The 23,939-nt window shown below is 41.4% G+C and overlaps 1 protein-coding gene across 2 annotated transcripts; it reads right to left on the bottom strand.

Moving 5' to 3' along the window:
- Positions 1 to 1,243: 1,243 nt before the first annotated feature.
- Positions 1,244 to 23,917, bottom strand: npdc1b (neural proliferation, differentiation and control, 1b). 2 transcript variants are annotated; one of them, XM_013267347.3, is made up of 10 exons: positions 23,556 to 23,917; positions 16,298 to 16,462; positions 12,887 to 12,976; positions 12,604 to 12,798; positions 10,608 to 10,674; positions 9,542 to 9,623; positions 7,110 to 7,189; positions 6,879 to 6,978; positions 4,159 to 4,271; positions 1,244 to 3,842 (listed from the first exon to the last, which is right to left on the bottom strand). In XM_013267347.3, exons 1-9 carry the CDS (start codon positions 23,623 to 23,625, stop codon positions 4,200 to 4,202), a joined length of 921 nt encoding a protein of 306 aa, XP_013122801.1. In that variant the 5' UTR covers positions 23,626 to 23,917; the 3' UTR covers positions 1,244 to 3,842; positions 4,159 to 4,199. The 2 variants fall into 2 exon arrangements, with proteins under 2 accessions (XP_013122801.1, XP_005465476.1); XM_005465419.4 differs by having other exon boundaries at positions 1,244 to 4,271; positions 23,556 to 23,916.
- Positions 23,918 to 23,939: the final 22 nt, after the last annotated feature.

Below are 23,939 nucleotides of genomic sequence, written 5' to 3'. Positions count from 1 at the left end.
GGTTCTGGGTGAAGGGGGCAGACAAAAAACAATTCAGTTAACACTTATAAAAGAGGAATAAGCAAGAGCTACTGTACCCTGCCCAGGATAGGTTTACCAGGGCCCCAACTTAAAGCCAGGCCTGGGGAAGGAGCTCAACGGAGAGGACCTAGTGGCTGAGGCTTTCCCCAAGGGGCCCGCCCTGCGATAGGCTGACCCCCCTTCAGGAGACACCATAGGGTTTGGGTGCAATGTGTGTTGGGTGGCGGTCAAGGGCAGAGGCCCTGGCAATCCAATCTATTGGGCTATTGGGACATGGAAGAAGCCTGAGCTAGTGTGTGAGACTGAGAGATGCTGGCTAATATAGTCAGGCTCACCTCAACACACAGCTTCGACTCTTGAACCAGTCACCTGGAGAGGGGCTAGACTCTATAAAGTCTCGATTTACCCTCGGTAAGAGGAACTTCCAGTCCCTGTACAGATTGGACACTGTGTTTTTTTAGTCAGAAATTTAATGCTTCATGGCAACATATCAAAAGTTGTCATGTACTTGGATTAAAACTCACAACTTTGAACATAAAGTAACACCCTAAGATTTTGCTGACAAAATTTGAGATGGCTCTGATCAACCATCTTGAAGCTGTACCTGAAAGTGTAAGACATGCCTGTGACACACCACGGACCCACACAGCATTTTTTTAATGTCTTGGGTTGTTACATGCGTGGACCATATGGTCAGCTCAATCTGTACGCTGGGAATACTTTCAGAAGTGGCGCTGTGGAGCCTTTTTATATTCTCCAAATGTGAAACCCATAAAATGGGCAAATCCTCAAAAGACCTGCTGCATGTGTAGAATTTCATGAGTTTTAGAGTATGTTTAGGCTCTTAGGAAGACCATGCATTCGCCTGAATAATATCAATAATCAGAGCAGATACAATAAGGCTTTCACAGAGTGCTCAGGTCTTAATCATAACCATCATATTTCTAAATTTATACAATGTTTTATTAATAAAAAATGATAATATATAGTTGTCACAGTGCTGATGGTCTAAAATGATGCAGTGCATGTACACTGCATATGTACAGGTTTGTGAAAAAGCAGGTTTCAGTTTCATACCAGAGAAACATTCCTCCTGGAATCCTGTAAGACTGGACAGAAATATTTCCCTGACCTATGAAATGTTGGATTAAGATGATGCAAAAAAACAAACTAACTAACTAACAAAGAAAGAAAGAAAGAAAAACAAACACTTTACAACTAATCAGATTTCTTTAGTGATTATATAAATATTTATTTCTTTCAGCTCTGGTATATCCACAAGCATGCTAAACATGATGGTAATGAAGTTCTCCTAAATGTACAGAATCATAACACTTAGCCTTCAAACAGTCTCTATCACATGTAGCTCATGTAGAGAATGACTTGTTCTACAGTTCCTTTACAACACTCAGAGAACAACACTCATTTTGCTGCACAAGCTTAAGAGGTTTGGATTCAACAGTCTGTATAACATAGTAAAGGGCTTCCGTGTTAATATTCCCTGGTAGATATATGAGTTTGGATGTGGACACTTGTACAGCACATGAGCAGCTCCAGTGAAGTTTAATGTGTTCCTCCAGTATGGAAGTGCTGACAGGCTGAGGAGAACGGCAGCAGGATGAAGAAAGGAGCCGCAGACAGCGACTTTCCTGAGAGACGCGGTTACATCCAGGTTTCCTGGACTGTTTCACTGTTTGCAGCTTTCACTGGACACTCATTCTACATGTATGACGAAAATCTATGAGCTATGGAGTAGAGCTATATGAGGATATAAGGAAAGGCAGTTGTGCATATTATTTTCTAACCAGGTCAGGTCAGAAGAACAGCTTTAGTAAAGGAAAAGCAGAGAACGCCCAATCAGTAGAAACACAATCCAGTGTTTCTACTGTTAGTGACAGAGACCGTCTGCAAAGAAAAGGAGATTTTTTCATTTATTATAACGGTGCAGTTTATTAGGCAGAGCCCACAGAGCACATGGACTACATACTGTGCCTTCAGTAGGCAGCTTATTGGATAAAACTAATGCATTCTAATATAAAAGCCCTGGAACAAAGGCAGCTGAATTATATGGATGGCCTTTTTACATGATGATGAATGACAGGAACACTCTGTACAGTGCAGGTAAACAGTTTGAACGATCATAAAGGGAGGATTTGTTGCAAGTTTGCATTCGTTGTTTTAGATGAATGCATCGATGGAAATGTTGGAACAGTGAGTGTAATATTCAATCCATAATATTTAAATAAAATCATAAATCAAACTTCATGTTATTTGACTGATTATTATGCAGGACAAAGTAAAATGCACAAACATAGATTTGACAAAGGAAAGAAAACCTGATCCAACGTGTGCCAACACATGTTCTGGTTTCTCTGCATCTAGAATACATTTTTAGGACGCTGAAATAAAAATGTTCCCATCTCTTGGGGAGTAAATGTAAAAGCTTTGGATCGAATATTGGAAAAGGCTGCAATCCCACACTGCAACTGTTCATGCATAAAGGAAACTCTGTTTCTGCGACGCTTAAAGTTTTATATTTCTGGGGACTGTGGTCGGCGCCGTTTTTAAAATATTCTCAGTTGCTTGTTTTGTTCGGATTCTTTTATTTTAAGTTTCTTTTATGGTGATGTGTCCACAGCTACGTGGAATTTTCCTTTTTTTCATATTTTTGTTGATGTCTCAGCAGATTGAGACCTCTTCAAAGTAAAACTGGGCGGGTATGTTGAACATGAACGTGTGGCTCCTTGCTGCTTTCGTCATAATGGGTACAACAGTCGAATGCATCAAGTTTAACGTGTTATACATGACATTGTCTATTCCCAACAAATACAAATTCACATTAAGAAATCGAATAACAGATGTGTATTTGACACAGTACTCAGGATCTTCTGTACACCACACTGACTGACTGAGAGGTAAGATATCTCCTGTACATATCAGCCACTATTTACAGCTCACAAAACCATGAAAACACAATGTCAGCTGTAGACCAAATATACAAGACCATCTGAGTTCATACAGAATTTCCAAATTATACTGTGTGTGTGTGTGTGTGTGTGTGTGTGTACAACTGGTTAAGCCACCCTTAGCATCCAACGTTTGTGATAACTGGCAGTCGTTTGCAGTTCTCTCGGGGATCTTTGGCTCACTCCTCTTTGCACAATTCTTTTAATTCAGTCACACACAGAACAGTTTTCGAGAATGAACCACCTTTTTTAGGTCATGCCACAGTATCTCAATCAGATTCAGGTCAGGACTCGGCCACTCCAAAGTCTTCATTTTGTGTTTCTTAACCCATTCCGAGGTGGACCTGCTGGTGTGTTTTGGATCATTGTCCCGCTGCAGAACCCAAATGTGCTTCAGCTCGAGGTCACGAACAGATAGTCAGACATTCTCCTTCAGGATGTTTTGGTAGTCGGCAGAATTCATGTTTGCATTTACCACAGCAAGTCTTCAGGTCCTGGGACAGCAAAACAGCCCCAGACCGTCACACCACCACCACCATATATGACTGTTGGTATGATGTCCCATTTCTGAAATGCTGTGTTACTTTTACATCAGATGCAATGAGACACACATCTTCCTGAAAGTTCAACCTTTGTCTCGTTAGTCCACATTCCCACTCACTTTATCACACAGGGCTATGCAGGTATGGATTTTTCCCCTCTTAATAATAAACACCTTCAGTTTAAAATTTAATTTACTTGTGTTATCTTTGTCTAAAATTTAAATTTGTTGAATGAAGTGTGTGTGTGTGTGTGTTCATAAGAATGAAGAAGTGCAGATGCATGTAGACATGGTGTCAGCAAGATGGAAATCACCTGAAAAACAATGTTTACGTAACACATGAGACAAGTCGCTCAGCTGCATGGAGGTGTGTTCAGGAAACACCAACATTACATCTTTTTAAAATGCTGAAATAAAAGCAAAGCTCAGTGAGCTCATAAATACTGTGTGTAAGCACAGCATGTATGATTGAATATGTGTGTAATAAACAGTAAATAAATATGTAAACAAAATGGGAAAAACCAAATGTAGTATGGCTATTTAGGGTATGTGTCAGATCTGTCCACTGAAATAATTAAACTGATGTGTGTGGATTTGTGGATGTGTGTAAATTGAGCTATTTGTACATACAGGTGCTGCATTTAGCGTATGAAATGTCTCTGTGTCCAGGTTCATTTGTGGAATCTCTGCAGGTAGAGGGTGGAGTCATCAAACAATGGGTTCTTCACCTCCATTTCCCCCGTCTGAAGGAGAAGAAAGAGACAGATCGAAAGATTTTGGATTAACACACTTCCTGTCTTGGCCCTGGGTATTTGTTGAAGTTCAGTTATTGTTAAATATCATCAGTTTATTCCTCAGTTTGCTTATGTTTCTCATATATCTTTGTGCTTACTTTGCTCTTAGTTTTGGCCATTTTGAGTTTTGTATTCTATCTTTTCGTCTTCATGACTCTACGTCTTTGTTCTGACTCAGCAGAGTTCAACTTGAAGGAGCAGCTGAAAGGTTCGAGTGTTGCATAGAGAATCTCTGAGAAACCATCCTCTTCACACAGAAACAGCGTTGGAGACACTACAAACCTTGCCACAGTGAGTGCATGGTGAATTAACTTTCTTCTTTTCTCGGTTCACAGCGTGTAATCTTCTGGATTTTAAAATTATGCAATCTGTTCATTATTAGTAAAACTACTGTTAACACAGCTACATAAAAATGAATTCTACATAATAATTTTTAAAATAATTAAAATGTTTATTTATTTATTCATCGTCATGATTCAGACAGTTCCTGTAGTTTCCCATAAATTTTGTGTGATTTATTCCCTAAATTCAGGTTGACGGGTATGATAATGATGATGATGATGATGACGGTTTGATTGCACAATCCCAGGAAATGTGACAGAAAATGTGTTGGCTGCTGGTGCTGGAAGCTCATTAAGACCAGGTTGAAAGCTAATAACTGATAATTCTCTCCTACCTGTCCGCACATTTTTGCACCTGAGTATTAAAATTCACCACAAAGGTGATATACTAAGATTAGCGGCAGACAACTTAAATAAGCAGACATGCAGTGATGGGAATAACGGCGTTACTAACGGCGTTACTTTTTTCAGTAACGAGTAATCTAACTAATTACTATTCCTATCGTCACAACGCTGTTACAGTTACTAACAAGGAAACGCGGTCCGTTACTATTTTTCAACAAACGGAAGTAGCTGTAAGTAATCTGGACGCTACAGCTTTAAGCAGCTGCGCGCTCCCGCGGACGGTAATCACGATCACTGTCTAGCACAACACCTGGAGCTCAGGGGGCAAAACAATCGAGTGCTGCTGTTTGACTGAGGAAGAATAAAGTAGTCGTGGTAAGCCAATCACGTGACCACTTAAAGACAAAGCAACACGGTGCCAGTTTTTAAATTGTGTCGATAGGCCACGTAAAACCAGAGTCATGATCAACAATATATACGCGGCGTTTTTTCCTCAATAGTTTCGCCACGTTAGCGCTAGCAAGCACTCTCTGCTTATGAGCAAAAAACAAAACAAAAAAACAGTTTTAGGAGTGACGGCGAGAGAAAGAGAGAGGGAGAGAGAGGGCAGGAAAAGAGAGAGAGCGAGTTTTGAGATGTGAGATTTGTGACGTTTGGCGTGTTTGGAGTGTGTAGTTAATGTGTTGTCTTGTGTAGTTAGTGTGTAGTGTTGTGGATAGTTGTGTGTTGTGTGTCAGAACAATGAGGTGACTGCTGTCTCCAGGTATCAGGCTGTGATGTTCTCCTTTGTAGTGGACACAAAATATTTTTTTTGGAGTGGCACAAATAATTTGTGGCATCTTATTGAAGAACAGCTGATTGTTCTGTAAATAGTTTGAAATGGTTATTTAAAAAAATCAAGGTAAAGGGATGCAAATAACTTTGTTGTTTGCAAAACTTGTGCATAGGATTTTAAAATTGACAATTAATATTTGCATTTGAAGTTATGAAATATGATCCATTAAACATGTTTGTGGTTGTTACAGTAAAAATATAACTTTTTCTACTCTGATTTTAGATCAATTCTGGTTAGACAGTATGACAAAATGAGAACATAACTGTAAATTCAGGCACGTGAGGTTGTGCTAAAAAGAATGATACCAAACAAGGCAAAGCAAATAGTTTTTAAAGGTAAAATGTGGAGGGAAAATCAAGAGTAGTAAAAAAATGGCCAATTATACCCTGGACCCCAGGGGGTTAAACGTTCTTTGTTTTTTTTTAAAGTAACACAATAGTTACTTTTCCAAGTAATTAATTACTTTTAGAATATTGTAACTCAGTTACTAACTCAGTTACTTTTTTGAAGAAGTAACTAGTAACTATAATTGAATTACTTTTTCAAAGTAACTTGCCCAACACTGCAGACATGATTGTGAACGTTTCCACTGTGACTGATAATTTATTGGGAAAGTGTAAATGGTGAGAACTGCCGGTCGTTTTAAGCAGAGTGTCAGAGCTTACTGAATCCCTGAACAAATGTAAAAGATATAAATATACAGTGTAGCCAGCATGTAAATGAATGCACCATCACACTGCTCTTGGATACACAAGATATTACCACCAGTTTTCCTAAATGCTGTTTAGGGGCATTTCTACTCATGGTTGCATCGTCCACATCACAGGCGGGGCATATCATTACCACCAAGCAACAGCTGTAATCAGGCAGGAATCTGTCACACATTCACAACTGTCCTGTCAGTTCAGTGGCTTTATCTGAAGTACTGCCAAAATTGATGAATTCCACTGGCTCAGCATTACACCAGCACAATGACACAGTGGACACAGTTGAACTTTTACTGAACGTGGAGATAATAACACAGAGTTTACTCACTGGTGCAAGTCCAGGACACTCATACACTGTGAAATCTCCATCTTCATTCTCCTCATCTGTTGAGGCTGCGGAGTCAGGAACGTTTGGCTCAACCCGGTGTCTGTGGAGAGCACACACACGTGCAAACACACTATTCACACAGTAAATATTCACCAAGGATAGCAGCGAGACAGAATAGAGATATACATGCCGAGGTAGGATGACCATGTCTGTGCAGGGAGGGTGACTCACTTTTTCAGGGAGAGCATCTGTTGCTTCTGGTGCTGGTAGTGGTACATTTGGGCACTGTGGGCCAGCTTCTTGTCCCCAAGCTGGAAGTAAACAAGGGGCAGAGAGGGGAGATGAGAAGGTTCCTTCCCAAACAAGTAACCATCACAGTAACGGACATGCAAGAAAGAGTCTCAAGCCCGAAAAGTTGGACTGCAACCAGACCCTGACATGATTCACGCCTACTGGCTATAGAAGCTAACTGCACACCATGAGTGTCCCTGGATGAGAGACACCAAGAATAACTGAAGGCATGACAGTCCTGATTCCAAGGACCCTCAGAAGGAACCAGTCCCGTCCAACTACTGGCCATAACTTGGCTCAGCACTGGAAGCTCCTGTCTGGCATCATAGCGGCTAAGATTAACAGGCACATGGCTCAATACATGAGTGGGTGCCAGAAATTAACTGGCAGAAACACCAGAGGGACAAAACCTCAACTATGGGTTGACTACAAGTAATCCCCTCAGTGCCCCAAACATGGATCCTGGAATGCCTACAACTGTAGAAGATAAACAGAACCTTAAGAATCTTCATCAGGAATTCGATAGGGATGTGGCGTACAACACTAGAGGCCAACCTTTAGCCTTTAGCCAATAGGTAAATGGTAAATCTCCCACTACTGTTCTGTATGGGCCTCAGCCTGATCATTAACAAGACTGGCTACGCATATCGACTACAGCATGGAGCAGTTGTTAACCATCTCCTGTACATGGATGACATCAAGCTGTATGGCAGGAGTGAACCAGACATCAACTCACTGATCCACACCACTAGAATCTACAACAATGACATGGGAATGTCATTCGAACTAGAGTATTATAGTCGGATGGTAACAAAGAGAGGAAAGGTAGTCAGAACTGAGGGGATCAAACTACCAGAAGGCAACATTGAGGACAGCTACTCAGGCAAATGGAAACCATGAAGAGGCCGCTAGGAAACCTGCAACCACCAAATACCTGCAGAGGGTCAGGGAAGCCCTGAAGAGTCAGCTGAATGGGAAGAACATTACCCGGGAAATCAACACCTACACCATCCTAGTTGTCAGATACTCTGCTGGAACTGGAATATTGTCAAGGTAGAAGGAATCATCAAGAAAGAAGGATATATTTATAAAGATTTTGAAAGAACACCTTTAACATTCATCAGCAAAAAATGGGTCTGGATCATGACTTTGTCTTCCTACACAATCCAAAACGGATGAAGAACCAAAGTGAACATTCCTGACTGGCCTGCACAAAGATTTAACTTTAATCACACTGAACATCTGTGGGATTAAATGAAGATCAAGATCCATACCAGAAGAGTATCGAATCTAGAGGAGCTTGAGAGATTTGCCAAAGAAGAATGCACTGGGATCGTCTGTACTCCAAGATCCATCCGGTGTGTGTACTGTCAACTACAAGGGAGCAATAATACGATGGCCGGCTCAGCTGAGACTGAACAATCTTAGAAGGAAAGGAGGAAGAGGAAGAAGAAGAAGTGGCAAGTGGACCTACAGCAGAGCACAGCAGCTTCCAGGAATAAGAACCAAAAGCAGACATCCACCAAGGAGTCTCTTTAATGGTGAAAAAGATCTGATGGTACTTTTCTGAATTCATAATTACATCAATTTTCCCCAATCCATCCCAGAGCCTCCATCATGACTTTTTACAGATGCCCACAGAAGGAGCCCCTCCTGATCTCAGTAGCTCTCACATGATGATAACTCAAACCAGAAGTGTTTCATTTAGATTCATCATTTTAGAAGTCACTGATTTTCAGCCTAGTTTTTATGTAGTTATGGATACCTTACTGTTTTCTCCCTTATTTAAATAATTAAAGCCAAGTGCATTATATTTGAGTTTTTGAGGCTTCTACATCATCAGTTTGCTGGATTTGTTTTAGAATAAATTTGCTAAATTGCAAAAAAAAAAAGTCTGATGTAGCAAATATGATAAAAATATGCAAAATACTACAGAATTTTTTTAAATTTTAAATTTGAATTTTCCAGCGATTACTTCATGGTTGGGACTTTGAAGGGTTAAGAACTGCTTCTGGCAAACAATTCTTCCACTGGGGCCATTTCTGATGAGGCTTCTGTCAGCAGATGGAAACTGAAGGGCCAAATATCTCAGATCCTGTGTTTCCTATTTCGTAAGGACATGACTTTCAGATACTGTTCATCAGTTTAAGATTTTTGTTTAAGGCATTTTGGGTATTTGGTTTACATTATGTACATTTATGCTCACCAAATAGCACTCAGATTATGTACTGCATATGGAGCATTGGTGGTAAAGTTTAAATCCTTGCATCGTTCAGCACTGAATACAGTGGTGATCTGAGATAAATAAAGACACTGAAAAAAGTATTTTCAGTATATTTTCCCCCAAACATTTAGTCACATTGTTTTCTCACCAAATTCTCAAATGCCTGGGCACTCATCAGTCCAGATGAAGGGTAGTCCACTTTCTGACTTATATGAACACATTTCTGAAACCTGCAACAATAAAACAAAATAAACAGAACAAAACACACACAGTGAAACATTTGGAACTGACTGAAAAGTGCTGATGAGTTGTATTATAACACATTAACAGTAACACTTAAGGTTCAAAACACATTATCTTATGAATTTCACAACAAGAGTCAATGAGCAGCTCTTGACTCTGTTGTACTCCCAGTATGGTTGGAACAGCTCAGCACTCTGTGACTTACATGCAAACAAACCATAAAGAAGACTTAAGAAACGACAGAGTACACTGCAGGTCTGAAAATTGTCTATGTTTCAATATTTTGTTATCATTCAGATTCATTTAAAAACAGATTTTTTTTCTCCATCAATCTTCACAGAACACTCCTCAGTAATAAGTATGTGGAGTGTGGCACCTAAATGACTCTCAGACCATAAAAACCTAAATCCTGTAGTGGTGTAATGAAAGGAAGACTGTCCACAGTTTCCAACAACGTATTCCTGGGAAACCTGGAACTGTCATGGATGGGTAGACTAGTGAGGGAAAGTCAATTCAGAAAAATATAAAAATGTGTATTTCTATGTGAAAGCCTCTTCTAGAGTGCTCAGGGTGGGGCAGAGTTTACAGCTAAAAAACAAAAAAACACTGGGTTAAGGAAATGTGTGTGTAAGCCTGGGAGGCTCAGTCAGTGTCTGAATCTAAAGGGAATGAAAACACTTGAGTTTAAAGATTAAGATGTTTGGCCCAATACTTTTGCCCGCACAGCAGTTTCCTGTTCTCTCTATGATCACATTGAATAGCTGTTTCTTTGTCATCTCTTTTTAAGATTTATCAGAAAAACAATAAATTACATGGAAATACTGCAAATCAAATGGTTCCAATCAATTTAGCATCTCTAACAGAATGACTGTAATGATGATGGAACTGCAGGCCATCCTGTCCGCTCCTGAGAGGGATAGTGGGGACTTTTTGGTTTATGCAGCACCTTAGAGAGAAAATAATAAGCTTACCTGACCCAACAAGCCAATGCTACCACCAGTGCCAGGGAACCTGCCACAATGACGACGCTGCTCATGACTGAGAGGAGAAACCAACAGACAGCATGAATGATAGAAGTGTTTGCTGGTCTGCAGACATCAGAGTAAGACATGATCCTTTAGTGAAAGCTTGGAGAAATGAGGCAAGAGCTGAAAGGACAGCAGCTGAAAATAAATAGATGTAAGTGAGTCAGGCCTGTTTCCTGCAGCAGCACAGAAAACAACATTGATAACAGTAATGCAGTGTGGCAGAACTAATCACAGCAACATCTGAGTTCTGTCGTGTGTGTCCTGCATTAAACTCAGGTTCAGTCCCAAGATTTTAAAGTAGGCGGGGCTTAGATTTAGTTTGAGTTGATACACATGCCATGATAACATCAGGACGAGTTACTGACGAGTTACTGACAACAGTATTTTTGACAACCATTACTCCCATGAACTTGGCTGAAGGCTGAATTGTTGATTATGTGTGCTTGAGTGCATGTGCCTCCCACACTGACCATAGCAAATCCAAGTCAGCATCTCTTTTGGGAAATTCTCATCATCCCCTCTGGTTTTACATATTTTTGTCACATGATTATGTCTGTTGGTACAAATGATGCGTGCACTTGTTTGAAGATTTTATTGCCGATATTGTGCGTGTACATTTTTGGCACAATGGTGTCCAGAGGGTGCAAAAATTAAAATGTGACACTAAGATACTAATGCAATCAAATGAGTTGTGTTGCTAATATTTGACATATCCAAGCCCCACCTGTGGCCCATCCCCCTAATGCTCAGTACATGGGAAATAATTAGGGTTTTTTTAATGTGGTTTTTTGATGAATAATTTATAATTCAAATTTAAATTGGCACTTAAAGGATTAAAATCCTGAAAATGATTGCATATTTGATCATTTTGATGAGGTCTAAAGTTGATAAAGTGATTTATTTAAAAAATGTATGTGTGAGGATTGTGGTTTTAATGTGGGTGTACATTTGTGCTACACACAATTCTAGAGGGAAGTCAATTTGAGGAGGGGACAAGAACTATTTCTCTGGAACTCTACTGGATGATGATGGTCCAATTGGATTAAGACTGTGAAAGCCACGACATATAATTTACACCAGCGGTCCCCAACCTTTTTTGCTTCACGGACGGTTTAATGACAGACAATAATTTCACGGACCGGCCTTTAAGGTGTCGCGGATAGATACAACAAAATAAAATGATACGACCGAGACAAAAAACGGTGGTATTTTGTAAATATAATAATAAATGCAAATTCACTGTGTAACTGTGTAATTAGCAGCGTCCTCCTGAAATGTGCCAACAACATTGAGAGTAACATCCTCCTCTCTGCCCCTTAACGCCCTCTGGTCGCTATGGTAACGCATAAATGTTTCTTTCAAAATAAGACACACAACTACAACACGGGAAAAGACCCAGGGAAACCGAGTCAATGATAAAAACCCTGAAAACCATAAATTTCACACCTGAGCCTCAACTCTCGCGGCCTGGTACCAAACGGCTCACAGACCGGTACCGGTCCGTGGCCCGGGGGTTGGGGACCGCTGACTTACACCATGACCTCTTGCAGCAGAACATAAACCTGAACTTGATTTCATTTAGTCAAACAGTACCTTCTATAGTGTGTGTTTGTGTGTGTGTGTTAAATACACAGACCTCACCACAGGACTCAGGACAATGTTGGTAACTGAAAGGAGGGGTCAGCTGTATCTACGGGCTCCCTACCAGAAATACTGCCTTCGTTTTATGTGAGCGAGCTGCATTTTACTGCATAATTGCTTTTTTCACACATGTGTTCAGACATCACACAGACTTTGTACTAAGGTAGGTGAAAAGTAGTTTAAGTTGAATCCTCACATGGGCCTCTGTAAGGTGATGTCTTCTGTTCTATTGTTCAAAACGACTCTATAGCTCTCTTGAAATTAAGTTGGGTCCTAACTCAAGGACAGAAAGACTTACCAATGAAGACATGGTCATTAGATGGGTAGTGAAGGATGATGGGATTGCTCAGAGCTGCAGTGTGGTTCACAGTGATGGGTGAAGCGATGCTAGTTAACAGGACACTCTGAGTAGGAGGCTGTTCCACAGAAGATGCTCTGTGAGTGTAGCCATGCTCTTCAAACTGCTTGGATGTGATCTCCTGGGAGGATGGGGCTAAAACAAGAAAAGTAAAGAGTGTGGATTAATTACTTCTTTAGGGAATTTTGTCACATAACAAATATGGATAAGGAGAGTGTAATACCTGAGCTGTAGGACTCAGGTCTCTGTTCCCTGATGATTGCAGAGAGAAAGTCAATCTCCTCATCGAGTTCAGGGTGTGGGCTCACTTTATCTGGAGGAACACAAAACCAGAATTCTTACCATCTTCATCTGAACATTTGTTTACTAAAGCTCAGGTCCACCACTGAGTAGTATCTTAGCTGTTCCTAGGACAGACTGCGCTCTTCTGGACAGAGATCTCCGATGTTGTTGCTGAGATCTGTTGGAGCCACTCGCCTAGTTTGGGAGTGGCTTCACTGAGTGCTCCGATTACCACTGGGACCACTGTTACCTTCACCCACATCTTCTCGAGCTGTTCTCTGAGCCCTTGGTACTTCTCCAGCTTCTCCTGTTCCTTCTTCCTGATGTTGCTGTCATTCAGTATCGCTACATCGATCACTACGGCCGTCTTCTTCTGTTTGTCTACCACCACTATGTCCGGTTGGTTAGCCACCACCATTTTGTCCATCTGTATCTGGAATAGGATGATAAGTCGGCCATTCCTGACCACTCTGGGAGTGCATCTTTACACAGACTGCACATGGATCGGCCTCTCATGGATCAGGGTGCTGGACTTGGGGTGTGTATGTGTGTGAGTTTTGTATTATGGATATTTATCCCATACCACAAAATCATCAGCTACTGCTCCGTGTCGTCTCCTACTAATACATCCAACCACAGTATGGAGTAGGTGGTATGACCAGAGTTGTGCCGATGTACACAGGGTGAACAGTTTCACAGTTTTAATAGCAATGTCGTTTGCACAGTTATAACCTGCCTTTGCACCTCCTACACTCATATACACCAACACATGCACCCAACATATCACTCCCAACATCTTCGGTATGCTTGTATGTGTGCCGTGTATGAGACATGCCAGTTCTTGGCTCCAGGAGAGCTGACCTCTGGTTCTCTAGGGCTCTTGCCCTTTGACCATGAGGGCTCAGTGAGTCTGAGGCCTCCCTCCTTCTCCTGCTGGAGTGGTCACCCCGTTGTCATGGAGATGTATGGCTTTGAGTCTTCAGTACTGTTCGAGGGCTGGAGATGCTCTGTGTCTTCTGGGTCATTTTCCTGGAAGGCATCACCCTCATTATGAAGTATGTTTCATGACACACACACACACACACGCGCGCGCACACACCCCCTCAGTGAACATCCAGCAAACAACCAGTTAGTTTAAACATGACAACATGGAACATGTGGACTTCTTCTAAGGAAATTGTTAATTAGTTAAATGACTTGTTTGCAGGGAGTCATTGTGTTTCCTGTGCGGAGCTTCATTTGTCCAAACCGTCTGTACACACTCACTTCTCCAACTCTACCAAAGAGGTGCAGCCATATTAATGAACAGAAAGACAAACGTCGCAACTTGCAACACTATAACAGATCCAGAAGTTAGATTCATAATAATTCTTTAATCAATATATGCATGCATGTAGTACTAGTATTTATGGAGCAAATGTTAATGACCTCTCTTTGTTACATTGTTTTTCACCTCACTCTCTGATTACTGACACCACAGTTATAGTACGGACTTCAACCTTCAACCCAGAACCTGCCAGGCTCAGTCCAGCAGTGAGTCAAAGAACCTGCACGTCTACACACAGTCTTACACTCTGAGTGACTTTGGTCTGTGCAGAGTTTGGTGTTCACATCATCCTACTCTCAGGGATTTCATCTCCTCTTCTTCAGTACACCACTCACACTCTCGTTTAGTTAGCAGCTCCATTATGATGGATATTACAGACACTCAGATGCCCTCTATCACTATCAGTGCACCAGTCACATCACCAATTAGGAACTGGAGATTTAATACTTTATTACTGGAAAAACTGGTTTCAATGTTCGAAACCTGAGAAATTCTTCAGAATTGTATGAGGTCTATTAATGCTGGGCTTCCACTGTGCGATTTTTGGCCCATTTTGAGCTGATTTTTCAGTCGTGCGACCGTTTTGTTGATCGGCCCGAGTTTGGCCTTCATCGTGCGTCGTGTAGTATACGTGGGGTAACGAGAAGCGATTAACACCTCACGACCAGCTCCCGATCATCAATCGCTTGGTCGGGAGGGTGTCACCGTAGCCGCTCACACTGCGCACGGGCAAACACATAAATGTCGGTGAAAAAGACGGAGTAGCACAGCAGTGCAGCGTGTGATCTGGACACAAGCGATGGAGGCACTTGTAGAACTTTGGAAAGCTCATCTGAGTCTTTTCGATGTGGCCTCACAAAATTATCACGACCACAACAACTGTGAAAATAGTTGGATCTACACTGCTGCTCAATCCCAGCTGCCTGATCAATGTTTTTCATTAGCAACTTAGCAAAGTTGATGGTGGTGGTGTGAGTCTGTGTGAGTGAAAGACAGAGACGGAGAGCGAGCGACATAATTTCCATTATACCTACATTAGACCTACGAACTTCTAAAACCTGCGAGTCAATTGTGCAGTTTGAGCTGAAGCTGAATAACGCGACTGAAAAAAATCGCACAGTGTGAGCCCAGCTTACACTGAAGAAGAAACACCCAGTGCATCATGGGAATCCCCGGCAGCCTACGTCTATTGCAGCATAACTAAGGGAGGATTCAGGGTCACCTGGTCCAGCCCTAACTATATGCTTTAGCAAAAAGGAAAGTTTGAAGCCTAATCTTGAAAGTAGAGATAGTGTCTGTCTCCTGAATCCAAACTGGAAGCTGGTTCCACAGAAGAGGGGCCTGAAAACTGAAGGCTCTGCCTCCCATTCTACTTTTAAATACTCTAGGAACAACAAGTAAGCCTGCAGTGCGAGAGCGAAGTGCTCTAATAGGGTGATATGGTACTACAAGGTCATTAAGATAAGACGGGGCCTGATTATTTAAGACCTTGTATGTGAGGAGCAGGATTTTGAATTCTGGATTTAACAGGAAGCCAATGAAGGGAAGCCAAAACAGGAGAAATCTGCTCTCTCTTTCTAGTCCCTGTCAGGACTCTTGCTGCAGCATTTTGGATTAGCTGAAGGCTTTTCAGGGAGTTTTTAGGACATCCTGATAATAGTGAATTACAGTAGTCCAGCCTGGAAGTAATGAATGCATGAACTAGTTTTTCAGCATCACTCTGAGACAGGATATTTCTAACTTTAGAGATGTTGCACAAATGGAAGAAAGCAGTCTTACATATTTGTTTAATATGTGCGTTGAAGGACATGTCCTGGTCAAAAATGACTCCCATGGCTTCTTACATATTTTCTATTTCTCAAGTTACCTGTTGGAAGATCTTGTACAAAAAGTTAATGCATGTTCTGCATGAACTAATATGCACTAAAAGTTGGAATACAGAATCTAATTGCGTGAATACAGAACATTCTGGTCATCCTGTGAAAAGAGTCTAAGTAATATGAGGTAGGAGCACCTAGCACCTACCTTTAACAGAATGAGTGTGAGGAGCATGTCTCCTTTTGACCACGCAGCGTCCACGGGAGTTTTCCACCAGGGGGCGCAGACAAGGCCCACAGTGTGAGCTGCCAGGTTGGCAGAAGTGTCTTCCTGCCAGGGCACATTCTAAACTCCGAGGGCACAGAGGAGAACCTGTACATGAACAAATGACACAGCACAGCATTATGTTTCACAATACTCTGAAGTGAAGATGTCTCATGTTTCTATTTTTATTTTCATTTTACACTTTGAAAATTTAATTTTACTTTAATTACCTTTTTATTTCAGCATCTCAGTGGTCACATTTTGCTCCCTGGATTTACACTGAAACACTTTGTCTCTCTCAGCCCATTAGTGACAGAATCATTACAACAGCGCACAATTCATCGTGTATGTTTGTGGAAACTTCCTACAAGGTATAATTTAGATATGTGTTAACATACCAACAGAGTGACGCCTCCTCTGTTGGTTAGCACCAGTATGGAGGCATACATGATATTCTTCTCCAGCAGCTTGAATTTCTAACAAATATTCAGTAAGTCGAAACAGAGAACAGCTATTCTGACAGACTTTTGTGCAGTGATGGTAACTGAGCCGTGCTTAACTCTACAACACACTGAGTGTAAAAACAAAAATAGAAAAAAAGTCTCCTCAGACAAGCAAAGATCCGTAAGTGAAACCAACAAAGTGACACTGGGCCCTCAAATGGTACCAACTTGTCAAATAGATGATTAAGCAGGACCATCCTAAAGCATACTCCGCTTTATATACTTCTGAATGCTAATGAGGACCTTACAAAATGCACATCTCATCATGTTCAATAGAAAATGAAATTAGCAAATGAGCCCAAAAACTTGTCTTTTCCTGACAGACTTCTATAGAAACTACACGTCTGTTTGCAAATGAACAAGTTTCTTTCAGATCAGGAAACAAGCTGTTAACTTTTTTTCTTTATGCATCACAAACCCACACAGAAGCTGAACAAGCTGGGCTAAAGTATTCTGAGATATTCTAGTGAGATATTCTATGTGCTAGGCTAAGCTAAGCTACTGTTTATAGCATTTTATTAATATTATTGAAAATGTCTTTAAGGGACAAATATATCAAACAAGATATTCTGTTCAATTTGGTGCTAAACTCAATAGATATTCTAAATATTTATAAGAAATATAAAGTACTGAGCAAAGTCTTAATGAAGCCCCTTTCATCTCTTTATGTATTCCTTCCAATTAACAATTAGCCTTATAACTATAAAGGGGCTTTAAGCCAGCGGTGTCAGAGTCATTTTACTCTGTGGGCCACATACAGCCCACTTTGATCTTAAGTGAAAGAAGCTACATGTTTAACTGTTTTTCTACAAGATAAAGAAAAGGCTGCTGTGTCAAAGAAGGAAGTCTGTCAGCACAACTCTTTGGACTTAAGCTGTAAGAACTAAATGTATGAAACAGCTCATTGCCCAGACTGTCCAGTTTTTTGTTTTGTAGTTTAAAAAAAATCAGAAGAAATGTCTTTTATTTAAGACACAGCTAAGTGTTTTGCATTTTCACATAATTTGTGAAAGTTGAAATGTCTTTGGTGTCCAGTAGCAGAAATTAGGCCTTCTTGTCAGAGGTCATTTCGGGGGGAAAAAAACAAAAAATCAGCAACATTGTACACAACTGTACAGTGGTGTGTAACGAACAAGCAAACAGATACAACAGATGTGGTGGTACAGCTTGTTAAACCAGATGTTCTGGCCTGTACCTGTACCACTGCACTTCCTGTCTTTGGAACATCTGCCCAACTGCAGACTGGCTGCTTTTTCAACTATTTTCAGTCTAATCTTTGTACCTGTTTTTTTTTTGTACCTGAACAAACAATTTTTGTGTGTGTTAAGTCAGTTAACAGAGTTAATGGTGACATATGAATTCTTCAAGCATCAAAAAGCCGCCTATGAAGCAGGGTTGTGTCTAAACACACAGTTTAATATGTGCAAAACTAATTTTGTATTAACAAGACGATTCCCAAATAGCTTTTAAAGATACACATAAAGTGTTTTATTTGTCATTTGTACACATACACTAGATGTGGGTACATAGAAATTTTGTGCAGAGCTAAGAGTCAGGGTCAGATAAATATAGACAGAAAAAAAAACACAACATGTCAAGTAGTTTCAGATAGTGCTGTGGTATGAGAAAACATTTGTCATTTAGAGATGTATTGCATGTTGAACTGAATTAGATTGTGTGTGCGTTTAAGTCTGTCCTTATTTTGTTTCTCCCATCAGGAATACTGTGGCAGGAAAGAAGCTGTTGTGGAAGTGTGCTGTGTGTATATCATCAGACTCTCTGCACTGCTGCAGCTCAGGCCGGATGTTCATTTTTTTGGTCTGAGGAGGCTGTGACCTGGATGATAACTATCTCTGATGATAGAGTTGGTACCAGGACATCAGGTGCAAAGACAGTGAGCACAGGGACCGCCAAAGCCGTGTGCTCAGTCCACTCCTGTACAACCTCTTCACATAAGCACTTGTTTTACTTCATTTATTATTTTCTACGATCAGAGTCCAGTTTATTCTTTATTTTAGTTAGTTGTTTATTTTGTTGTGTTTTTCCTGAAATCTTACGCTTATTTCAGATGTTTTGTCTATGTTGCATTCTCTTCTGTTTGGGCCATGATGTTTTTGATGGAGTCCCTGTAAGTGGACTCAGCTGCACTCTTTATGAGGCCCAGGATGCTCGTGTCATCAACATACTCGATCCTGCCAGTGTTAAGCTAGGTGGCAACACAGTCATGGATGCACAGGGTGAAAAGTTTAGCCTGAGACAGCAGCCCTGTTGTGACTGACTGTGAGCTCAGAGAAGACCCTGCCTCCCATCCTGAACACCTCTGCTCTGGACATCAGAAAGTCCAACTTTCCGGGTCTGATTGCGTTGAAGACAGAACTGTAATCCAGGAAAAGCATAGGTTCGATTGCTATCCAGGTATTGCAGGCCAGCACATGAGTACCAGTGGCACCAGTGCACTTTCTGTCCTGGTATTAATAGTTCTCACTGTGACTAGGCTAGCCTTTAGCTGTTTGGTGTAGGCGGATCTTAGCAGACATGGTCAGATTTACCAAAGGCTTGGGTTCAGCAGTGCATGACTTCCTGATGTTACTGTAACAGCGGTCCAGTGCATTGTTCCTGAAAACTGATGCAGTTCTGGCATGCTTTGTCAGCTGATCCAGGGATTACTGTCTCTTAGAATGATGAGAACACTGTCCAAATATGTGTTTTTGTGCTTACTGATCATGTGGTGCATCCTTTGCACAGGTGGGAATGTACACAACACTCAAAATGTTGCATTGCTGTTGTCTGGATAAATAAGAAGAATTGCACTTTAAAATCAGGTATTCCATATCCACTAGCTTAACATTTGCCAGATCTTGGCATGGAGTCGCCTTAAGCATTCTGAGGACATTGGATAAATAGATGAAAAAAAGTGGCAGGCCTAAACAGCTATCTGCAGCTGATGACCAATATCTGAAAGTCACATTCTTAAGAAGTAGGAAAAAATCTGGCAAAGACATTACACAGGACCTGAGAGACACATCTGGAACTTCTGTTGACCCATTTATGTTTCATAAAGGCCTTAATGGAAGGGTGGATGTCCCACATACCAAGTTCTGACTGTGTTGACTATTTGTCTAAGGTTCAAAACATCAGTGGTGAATCCACACACCTTCACACACCGTAGCTGAATATAAGTGTGTCTCCTTAAAAGACAAAGGAACTTCGGATCTGTTTGCCAATAATATTGGTTTCCACTCCTGAATTCCGAGTCCCCAAAGATCGTTTAGACACTTAATATGCACCTGCAGACCAACAGGGATCAGAGAACAGCACCAACTGTTCCCTACCATTATAAACTTGGTGGGCACCCAAAGCCAGTCAGGGCATGCCTGCTGTATCTAGGCCAGATGGACAGATGGTCAGCTTAACACTTATAACCATGATTTTAGGGTGGCATGGGACTTAGTGTCAATCACTGGCTAATGGCTGTGACCTCACAGGGTAAGAGAGAATCAAAAGAGAGTTATGCAAATTACTTCTAACTGGCAGGTTGGATGGATGGATGGATGGATGGATGGATGGATGGATGGATGGATGGATGGAAGGTTCTTCTGGATAAAAAAGAGAACTTCAGTTTTATTAATACTGGATCCAGATCCCAATGCTACCGTGAGAGCGATGTCTCTCCTCATCCTGGTGCAAGGAAGGAGTCAGGAGGCACAGAGAAAAAAAGAGTAATGAGAGCACTCCCTGCACCTTTTTTCTTAATGACAAACCTTCATATTTTCCCCAGGAGTCTCAAGGAGGCTTTATCTTCTGGGAATAAGCAACTACAACTGAGAACCACAAACTGCTACTTCTTTATTTTACTCCCACCTCGCCCCTTCTCGGGTTCCTTCTTCCTGATGTTGCCGTCATTCGGTATAGCTACATCTGTCATGTAACAGACAACATACAACAACTTCCTCTGCTTGTCCAGAGCTACTATTACCAGTTGGTCAGCCATCACCAGTTTGTCTGTCTGTATCTGAAAGGATCTCAGCTCTGTCATTTTCAACCACTTTGTATCCCATTTTGATCCCGGGACAAATGTTCCTGTATTACTACGCCAGTCAGTAATGTTATGGCTCTCCATGTATGCCATGCACCCTGCTGGATTGTCTCAGGAGCATCTTTACACAGCCTGCACCTGGGGTCTTGCCTGGTGTGATAGACCCCAGCCTCTATGGATCTTGTGCTCAGAGCTTATTCCTGTGCTGCCATGATTAGTGCCTCTGTGCTGTCTTTCAGTCCAGCCACTGGTAGGATTTCTCAGTATCAGCAACTTCTTCTATCTGCCTGTGGTACACGCTGTGCAGGGACCAGCCCTTCCATGATGGTGCCTCTTCATGCTTGGTTATGAAGGGTATCTGACGACGGGCAGGGCGTCGGTGTTGACAGCCCGGACCTTTTGTTTAGCATTCAGCTGACTCCTCGGGACTTGTGTGATCCTGTGCAGGTGTTTGGTGGTTGTGGCTTTCCTAGTGGCCTGTTGGTTCCCATTTCCTTGTGGAATTCTTTGTATTACCTGTAGCTGTCCTCCTGTCTACAATTTTGCCTTCTGGTAGTGTAATCAGATTAGCCCTGACCACCTTCCCTCTTTTACATATATGTGTATGTGAGTATGCGGTCATTTAATAATCACACACACATAGAAATAAACACATATAATAAAATATGATAAATTACAAATATATTAAAAATATAATAAGAATTTTTCTCATAAAAATCTTACAAATCACAAATAAATGTTCTTTGGGTAGTAAAGAAACAATGAAGCAAAATATTTTAGTTTTTTTTTGTTTCTTTGGGTATTTTTAGGGGGATCAGCATACTTGATGTATTTCCAACTGTATTTCCTCGTTACTTTAACAGTCTTTAACTATAATAGCTTCCATCAAACAGGCATTGCCTTATTTAAGCATTAACAGCTCCACATGTGTATAATGAGATAGGATTGCCATACTTTATAAAGAGTTGTGCAAAGGTAGTTTGCATATTGTTTTCTGACTGTTACACTTTCATTGGACAGTTTGCTAAACATGGCAGGGTCTAGTGGATTTACACATTATACCTAAAAAACAAACAAACAAAAAACAAAAATACATGAGGCAATGAAAAGCAAAAGAAGAAATTTCTATCATTTTTATTTCCAGTATGGCAAAAACATCCCTCTTTAGGAATATTAACTGCTATGGAGACTTAAACATTTACTTGAAAAACTTTAATTATTCAACAATGACTTTTTAAATGTCCACTCATTAGGCAGAGTACCCATATGTTACCCAAGCACATTTCACAGAAATAAGACAGCAGCTGTGTCTCCATCACACAGCATAGTCCATAATCAGGTTATGTGGTCCAACACCCCGAACAGGAGTCTAGATTTAGCTCATCAAGAGTCATTGCTACAGGCCTGACGTGTCTAAACTGAACGAACCGAGGTTCTTAACAGTTCATTCATCTGACAAACACTCGTTTGGACCTTTGTTTTAATAAAGCTACTACATGATAAGAACACCAGCTGATCCCTGGCACATTTTAGGCGTTCAGGCTGTTTGCGCATCCAGCAAGCACTAATTTAGAAATGGTGATTGAGATGGTCATTACTACCCATAAAACCATTGTTGTCCATGAAGTATTAGACACAGTGGGCTACCACGGTGAACTGAGCTACATGTTCTTTCACTGAACACACAGACTGTGATATTTTATGAATCAGTTCTGCATGTACCCCCATTCTGCCACACACAATAACTAAAGCACCAAATGTGGCTTAATCCACCACTGCATACAGAAACAACTACTTTTTTTTAAAAACTATGTATAATGTTTTTAAAAGTATCACAGCTCTATAGATATGAGCTATAAAAGCAACTGGAACTTTAGACCAGCATGACTGTACGTGGCCGCTGACGTCTGTGACAGGGAGCTCTTCAGTTGCGACATCAGGAATGTGCTCCTGAGAACCTCCAGGCCACAGCAAACAAACGCTGTTTAGATAACAGATTTGCTAACAAATGCATCTGGAACAACACCTGGAAAACATGTTCTTCCTCTTCGCTGCCTAATAGGATTTGTGCTGTTGTGGTCTTCCAGCCTGACACAACAAGACACATCACAGGGTGAGAATACCCCAGAACTACTGTAGTACCACCCCCACTGTCTCCACTGCACTGACATACATGCACTACAGCCCAACAAACATATAGGGACATCTTAACCCTCGAAACTAAAGACTCAGTGAGGACCAGCATGATGCAACAATAACAGGCTATGCTGTAGCATCACCTTTAACTTCTTTTTCATAGGGCAGCTGTTACTGACTCAGTGTCATCTTAGTCATCTTCAAATAAATCAGTATATATAGGCAAAAACTGATAATCCCCATTAGGATAAACACTCTGTCCCTGCACGCTGACAACATCAAATCACTTTGAAATCCCATAATATACACAGCAATATGCTCTACACACTAAATGAAACAAACAGTAATTGGCTTCATATATTCACTGGGCTAACATATAACCGATGTCCATTAGATATAATCCTCATAGACAGATTTCTGTAGAGAGCACCTCCTCACACCACAATAATAACTGTTTCCAGGGTGATGGTGCGCAGTGCTGGAGGCCCGGCGCGGTTTCATAAAGCCTCCAAATGTGTCTCCTTACCTGCCAGGCAGCTTCTCACCGCCAAAAGGGCAACGAACACCACCGTGTGTCCGAGCAGCCGAGCCCTCATCCTGGGCACAGACACCAGACGAAGGCGGAGGACGGGGAGATGGTGGCGGCACTGATCATTCCCCCATCCTCCGGTGTTTAGAGAGGAGAGGGACGCAAGAAGACAAAGGAATAACGAAAAACGGCGAAGACACGAGGATCAGCGAGTGTCGTCGGGACGCTGCTCTGTGTGTTTTCCGCAGGATGTCTGCATTTTTCCTCCGGCCCTGCTCCTACCATCTACCGGACAGCAGTCCCTGCTGCCGCTGTGGCTCAGCTGTGGCAGAACGACACCAGGCTATGACGTAAGCACGCTGCACTGCCTTCACGTGCCGC

This window comes from Oreochromis niloticus, linkage group LG12 (genome assembly GCF_001858045.2).
Source record: "Oreochromis niloticus isolate F11D_XX linkage group LG12, O_niloticus_UMD_NMBU, whole genome shotgun sequence".
NCBI classification, from domain to species: Eukaryota; Metazoa; Chordata; class Actinopteri; order Cichliformes; family Cichlidae; genus Oreochromis; species Oreochromis niloticus.
Note: the sequence above shows the minus strand (reverse complement) of the source record. Positions and strands in the feature narration are given on the sequence as shown.

Bases quoted from the DNA above. Each gene is read 5' to 3' on its own strand.
- npdc1b (XM_013267347.3), bottom strand. From the start codon at position 23,625: ATGAGGGCTCGGCTGCTCGGACACACGGTGGTGTTCGTTGCCCTTTTG. The intron at 16,463-23,555 runs GTAAGGAGACAC...GTTCATGTACAG, and splicing joins GGTGAGAAGCTGCCTGGCAG to GTTCTCCTCTGTGCCCTCGG. The intron at 6,979-7,109 runs GTGAGTCACCCT...TGCTCTCCACAG, and splicing joins CAGATGCTCTCCCTGAAAAA to ACACCGGGTTGAGCCAAACG.